The sequence below is a fragment of the Homalodisca vitripennis genome, unplaced genomic scaffold (genome assembly GCF_021130785.1).
Source record: "Homalodisca vitripennis isolate AUS2020 unplaced genomic scaffold, UT_GWSS_2.1 ScUCBcl_10386;HRSCAF=19250, whole genome shotgun sequence".
NCBI lineage: Eukaryota > Metazoa > Arthropoda > Insecta > Hemiptera > Cicadellidae > Homalodisca > Homalodisca vitripennis.
The window spans coordinates 6,465-14,083 of record NW_025786503.1 but is presented as its reverse complement, the minus strand read 5'-3'; the positions used below and the strand labels follow the sequence as shown (position 1 = coordinate 14,083).

General features: G+C 42.3%; 1 protein-coding gene across 1 annotated transcript; it reads left to right on the top strand.

Annotated features, from left to right (window-relative positions):
* Window positions 1-1,111: 1,111 nt before the first annotated feature.
* On the top strand, window positions 1,112-3,164 carry LOC124374831 (the record flags this gene model as incomplete). The annotated part of the gene is made up of 2 exons (XM_046832978.1): window positions 1,112-1,364; window positions 3,103-3,164. Coding segments are annotated over 2 exons (315 nt in total), but the record flags the coding sequence as incomplete, so codon positions are not given.
* Window positions 3,165-7,619: the final 4,455 nt, after the last annotated feature.

The window sequence follows — 7,619 nt, the reverse complement described above, 5'->3', positions numbered from 1 at the left end:
CATGTCCTCAATGTCATCACGGCAACTATACCAATTCGCACACAGTTGCTTTCTTGACTGCTTTGCCGGGTTCTGTGCAGCATTTTTGGCCACAATATTTTGCGGCCCTGATAACCTTGCAGGAGACCGCGCAGATCCTCAAGCTTCCCATATCATTCTTGCTGTCCAGAGTATTTCCGTTAAAATTGCTTTCAAGGCTGATACCAAAAACTGACATACTAACTCCGAGATACTTATACTGCATCCTCCACAGTCAATGTCGATTCGATTTGTTCACAGATACAAAACTTTTTGCCTTTCCCTCGAGCTATCGATTTCCGGGACGTATCATCGGTACTGTGTTTTTGGTGGGGTCTGCCGGAATCCCCGACCTGGCGCCGTCACTTTCTGCCTAGGTTCGACGACTTTTGAAACGGTTATACCACTCTTTAATCTGCGTAACACTCATTGCCTCATTTTCTGAGAATGCTAGCTGAATTTTCCGAATGGTCTCACTTTGTTTTTCTCCGAGTTTCATGCAAAATTAAAATGCAATAACGTTGTTCCACTTTTTCCGTCATCTTCACAATTAGAGAAAACCGATACGCGCACCTTGACTTATCAGTACATACTTGACCCGTCTCCGGCGAACCAGTCGGGGGATCAAGATAAGACTTTGTACCTTTCCTTATCATAGTAGGAACTATTGTCGCAACAAAATCTTATCTCATTTATTGGGCAGCAGCAGAAGCCGCGATACACGACGAGGTCGGATACTTTTTGATTGGACCTCGTATGTGTGAACAATAGTTATGTATAAGTGTTTGTATGATTTATTTATTGTATTATTTTATATTAAATGTGTGTCTGTGTAACATTGTTTTAGTCTTAGTTGTATAATATAATCATAGTATTTGTATTTATAACACTATTCATTGTACGCTGTACAAACTTATGAATAAAACAATTGCTGATTCTGACTATTTTATATTTAAATGTGTGTCTGTGTAACATCGTTTTAGTCTTAGTTGTATAATATAGTCATAGTATTTGTATTTATTAATACTATTCATTGTACGCTGTACAAACTTATGAATAAAGCAATTGCTGATTCTGACTATTTTCCACACAGGTGGAGGACAGAGGAGTGGATGACCACACATACCTGCTGCAGCTTGGCGGCAGGCTTCCAACCCCACCCCAGTGCCTAACAGGTCCGCTGCCGTTGTACCGAGACGTGTACCGGGGTCCTGATACCAGTTGTGTGGTGCGAGACGTGAGGCCAGGGGCTCCTTACACGCTCAGAGTCTGTGGGTGTGGAGAGCAAGGCCAGTGGGGAGCCTGGAGCCTGCCACGCCTTGCCACCACCCACCAGCTCGCATTCCGTAAGTGGATTGTACAGAACCACTCTTGACTTTTCTCTACTGCATTACAAGGGCAGCAGTTTTGGGGCTCTTGTCAGTTGCTTTAGAGATTATTTCTGAAGCCATCAAAAACATAAATATATTCGTATAAAGTTTGGCCATGAAATATCGCCATGAGCCGCCACAATTTGGTTTCTGCGATTCTTTGCTCGTGTGAAGAACACCGCTTATATACGGGCTGATTAATAGTAAGAGCTTCTGGTAAGATACGCAAATTTTATTCCCTTTTTATGCTAATTATTTAGTGAACCATACCCTTGTACGCATACCACCCCTTGTTTATGTCATAGCCGAGGTCTTAAATGATTTCTTATTTTTTAGGACACATCCGTCTGAATGCACGAATCGTCGACATCATAAGTGAAATAAGGAAAATTTTAAAATAATTTCACAATGCCATCACATCTCAGTTTATGTCAACATCTAAAATTAGTCCCTCCCTTTCAATACTATATGTTTTATTCATAACGTTGTTTAAAAAATTTTAAAAAGAAAATTTTGGTTTTTTAAATTGTTATGAAAATAATTAACCATAAAATTACCATATCGGAACAACAGTAGTCTTCAAATTTGATTGGCTTCTATAAAAGTCTCAGATTCTGAGGGCATAAACATAAGTAAGGAAGGGAGGTGCAAAGGTCCTTATAGGACTATGTTCGAAGACAAACTGCTCTTTCTCTCAAGAATTAAAAAAAGAAAAATGTAATTAATCCAATTAATTAATTTTAAACCAAAAATAAAAATATATTTAAAACCAATATATTGAGAGGTTAATTTACACTGATGATGGTTGAATACTGAAACAGGTGTATGGCAATAAAAACATTTTTAAAAGGGTTTTTAGTTGACCTTTTTCATTATACTAATTTTAAAACCAAATTAATCAAAATTGTAACTTAATTTAAAATATTGGGTCAAGCTCCAATTCACCTTCCTCATAGTGCAGCGTCTGGGATCTGATGCTGTTACAGACTTGGCTCCTGAAATCTGGATTCATATTCGTCTTAAGAGATACAAAAAAGTAAGCTCAACATGAACTAGTTTACATTGTTTCGACCAGAGACACCTAGAACCCGAGATATAGCGTAATATAGGAGAAGAGTTATTCTCATTGCTCATCAGGTGAGCGTAAATGCTAGCCAACAAGCATCATGCGGTATTGACAAGTCGTTTTAGGTCGTCTTAGGTTTGAGGCATAATCAATACCAACTAGAATATGAGGCTGGAGCGTCCAAGTATAGTAAGTAGATCATAATTGGCCAAACAACATTCTTATATTTGGAAGTTCAACTTAAAAAAATATATCTTATAAACTATTAACTGTATGATGGATAAAAAATAATCAAATATTAATCGGATAATCTATAATAAATTATATAATGAATTGATAGCAATAATTTTAAAAAATTATAAATAGACTGACTGATATTTTGACAGTATTTATCAGCTGTTCGATGTGGCAACCATATGCTACTCTGCAATTACTATAGAAACTATTTGGTGGCACTTGATATTGTAATCCAACGGGACAAGTGTGTAAATGTTGGAAGGGATTGTGTTGAAAAGTAGGGAATGTCGTATTTTGTAATAATAAACAATTTTTTCTCCCATCCAATTTGTCTCTTTAATTATTAGTATTTGTAGAATATGTGAGAATGTTGTCTCCTAAGTAACAAGTGATCACCTTTGCTTGCTCCAGGATGGTCTGACACCAACCCACACTACAGCACTAGTGTGGAAGGAAAGATAGATAGCCACTAAGCTGGACAACGTTAGTTTTGCTCCTGTCTTCCATAGGGAAAACAATTCGGCCCTCAGCACTCTATAGAGTTTACGGTGTGAGTTAGTGTACCTTTTTGATTCATACTTCGTGTGTGTCCTGTTATTTTGAAGAGATCAGATTGTTTCTCTTAGTGGCAATCAGTGTTTTTAACAACTAAAAATAGTTATATTCAGTCTTCTTAGAAAAATGTCATTACTTATGGCAAAAATTCCAATTAAATATAAGGTTAGTGATTAATTTCCAAATTATATTGATACCTCTTTTAGTGTGTTAAGGAAAGGAAAACTGATAATCTTTTGTTGTAAGTCAATGTGATTACTGGTGATCAGCCCGTCCTGGGTTATGACGTTAAACTGCCTGCCCCCCCCCCCCCGCCAAACCATTTCACTAATTCCTACCCAATCCCTTAAAACTGCCTACCCTGTGTCCCTTCTCTTTCGTACCAGGGTCTACTCTATGGTCTGCGTTTCTTCTTTCTTTGTGCAGCCCTCGTTTTTTTCTTACTTCTTTTCTATTCACGTTCTATTTTCTTTTTCCATTTTTCTCCGTAGGGGAGCAGCCTGCCCGGACGCTTTAAGGTTGGCGACCTTTCATACCCCTGAGCTGGTGCCAGACTATTGTCCGAACACTGGCACCTCACCCTATATAGCCGAAAATTCCTAATCCTGCCCCGACTGGGTCGTGTTGTTGTTTGCTGGGAGTGCCGGAACTGCTACACAGATCCTCGAGCATGCCCGTGTTCGGGGCTGTGTGGTAGCAGAAGGCTGATGTGAGCTAGCTCTGCCGAGGCATAACAATATACATGAATCCTGGTGCCAGCCACTTCGGTCCCTGGTCAGGAAGTGAGTAATGGACAGATATGTCGGAGATTTCTGTTGCCACGTGCGAGCCCGAGCCGTGCGTGAATTCCCGGCTCGGTTTTTAAACAAGATAACACCGGGCCCCGGGGAACTGGGGTAGGGCTGCCTGCCAAGCTACGGCTGACAGGTAGCCTAGGGTATACCCGTTCCCGGTGTCTCGGCCTGCACCTTTACTCACGATGCGCTGGTATACTACTAATTATGGATGTGGGCAATGAATCCCTACCCTACGGGCAAAACACACGAGTAGTAATAAGAGAATCAATTGATGATTTAGACAAAAAAACGTCCCCACTCTTCAGAATCCGAAGATGGAGAAGAAAAAAATAAGCAAATAAAACTAAGTAATAGTAACACAAACAAACAGTATCTTCCAACGCCACTATTCCTTGTGTTTAAACACAAAAACGAGAGCGACAATCTTTCCAAAGTAAGTCCTTTTGTGATCAACAAGGCATTAGTCGGAGCAGGCGGTGTTCGCCGTTATCGGTCAGGAAACTTCGTAACGGAACTCTCCTGGTTGAGGCGGTTGAACGCTCTACAAGCTCAGAAGTTCCTCTCCATGAAAATTTTTTATGATCAGGTAGAAATTACTGTACAGCCTCATGAATCCCTAAATTCCAGTAAAGGAATAGTTTTCAGTCGCGAGATGCTGTGTTTGCTCAGAAGCGGAACTGAAGGAAGAGTTAAAGGATTCTCTCGTCACTGATGTGAGAATAAGGTGTGAGAATGGTGTACCAACACCCACACCAGGTCACATTTTGACCTTCGCCCTCCCTCACCCACCAGCCACGATTAGAGCAGGATACCTTTCTCTTCAAGTTAAACCTTACTTCAGAAATCCCCAAAGATGTTTCAGATGCCAGCGTTTCGGACATTCGAGCAAAATATGCACCGGCTTAGAGACATGTAGCCGATGTGGTCAAAGTGGCCACAATGACAAAGATTGCACAAGCGGAGAAGAGCACTGTGTGAACTGTAAGGGCAAGCACTCTTCAAGCTCTCGCAGTTGCAAGATTTATTTGGAGGAGAAATAGATATTGAAGTTAGTAACACTAGAAAAACTGTCTTTTGGCGACGCCCGTAGGGAGTATAGGAGATGAGTTGGACAAACTCCAAGAAAAGACATCTCCTACTCTCAGGCTGCTTCTGCTCCTCCAGCCCAATCCGCACAGTGCTCCTCCTGCTCCGCTCTAGAGGGCATGGTGCGAGAACTCACTCAAACAGGTCGCTGCTTGGTGCAGCAGTTGAGTGCCAAGGCCTTGCCGCAAACACAAGCGAGTAGTCATACGACTTCTGCCCCCGTAGCAAAGGGACCCCCTAAACAAACAGGAGCCATTCCCAGGCCAGTTTCTGTGTCTGTGGCACCCGCTAAAGGAAAATAACGACCATATGTCCATTCCAAAACGGTGGAGGAAAGGAAGTCTCTCCAAGAGAGACTTAAGACCCAAATCCGAACGAAAGCTCAGGCGAGATCAAAGGTGAAGCACTGGTTCACCCCCAACTCCCTGCTCCTCTCAACTTTTCATAGTTGATGAGAATGAAGTGGAGGATGACCTTCTGCTTCGATCAGAATTTGAAACAACCCAAGGTACATTTAAACTTAATAAAAATAAAAACAGACAGAAAATTACATACAGTTAAATAAAACATGAACAAATTCAAAATTATCCAGTGGAATATTAATGGTTATCGCGGACATTTGGAAGATGTAAAACATCTTTTACAAAACAAAAAACCTCATGTAATTAGCATCCCAAGAGACTAAACTCCACCCAGGATGCCAAACCCCCTTGAGGGGATTTGACATCTTTCGGGAAGATTTCCCTCACGACGGGCAATTGCCTGTGTGGTGGCGTTGCTCTATTCGTGGATGAATCCCTAGGTGCCTCTGTGAGGTGCCCCTCCACTCCAATCTCCAGTGTGTTTGTGTCCCGATTAAACTGTATATATGTACCGTCTACTTTCCACCAATCCCAGTCACCCTCTGTCAAGGTGATTTCGAGGCACTGAATCGGCCAGTTACCAAAGCCTTTTCTTCTCCTAGGCGACTTCAATGCCCACCATTCCAGTTGGGGGTCAGACCATTCCACACCAAGGGGAAACTTGGTCGCAAGAGTCCTCGGAGATCACAATATCTTTGTCCTTAATGACGGATCCCCAACTTACCTGTGTCCTAGGACGGGAGGTCGGTCTGCTATAGATTTATCTATATGCAGTCCAGAACTTGCTCATAGATTCGATTGGGAGGTCCTCTTCGATACATTTGGGAGTGATCACTTCCCAATTCAGATCAAAATACCTGATTCTTTGTTGAATATCACTAGAAGACCAAAATGGATCCTCGACGAAGGTGACTGGGATAAATTCCAAAAAACAATTTACATTACTAGATATAAATACTCCATTGGACATAAATACTGTAGTAGAACTTTTTACAAACTCTATAATAACTGCAGCTCAGGATAGCATTCAAAGACCCGAACCAAGACGAAAAAAATGTTCCTTGGTGGACAGAGGAGTGTTCGAGAGCATTGCGAGAGCGAAAGACGCGCCCTGTGAAGATTCAACAAATGCCCAACCCAAGAAAATCTTGAAAGCTACCGGTTCCATAGGGCAAAAACGCGACGAGTCTTCAGAAATTCCCGAAGAACCACATGGCAAAATTTCGTGACCACAATATCTCGAACAACTCCTAAGGCCGAAGTATGGAGAAGGTTAAGGTCGGTATGCGGCAAACCCCAACCTTTGCCAATTTTGGGACTCAAGTCGGGCGGAGACGTTGTGACTGATCCCCGGGATGTTGCCGACCTGTTGGCCTCCTCCATATCGGAGGTTTCAAAAAGTTCGTCTTACTGTCCTGAGTTTTTGAGATATAAGCAATATTCTGAACAAACAGACATACTACTCAATAATCCAAATCAATGTCCCTTAAATATAAGTTTTTCTATGCAGGAGTTGGGCTCCGCACTGTCATGTACTTCCAACTCTGCTCCTGGTCCGGATGACGTGCACTATGCCATGCTTAGACATTTACCCTCAGAGGGTAAGGAGGCCCTCTTAGCGCTCTACAAATAGAGTGTTTGAGGAAACAAACTTTCCCGCTAGCATGGCGTAAATCCCACGTCATCCCCTTATACAAACTGGGACAGGACAAACTATCTCCGTCTAGCTACCGGCCCATCTCGCTTACCAGCTGCCTTTCTAAGGTGTTGGAGCGGATGGTTAAACCGTAGGTTAATCTGGTTCCTCGAAAAGAACAATCTCCTTTCAAGAGAGCAATGCGGGCTTTCGCCAAGGACGATCGACGTTGGACCTCATGGTTTCCCTTGAGACAACCATACGTGACGCATTCCTTGAGCGAAAGCAAGTAGTAGCTGTCTTTTTTGACCTGGAAAAGGCATATGACACAGCGTGGCGGAGAGGCATCATTAACACTTTCCAGGCATGGGGAGTGAGTGGTAATATGCTGGCTTTCATTCAGGGGTTCATGTCTGACCGTACATTTCAGGTTAGACTAGGGACAAACCTATCAAACACAACCAATCTGGAGAACGGGGTACCCACAGGGAA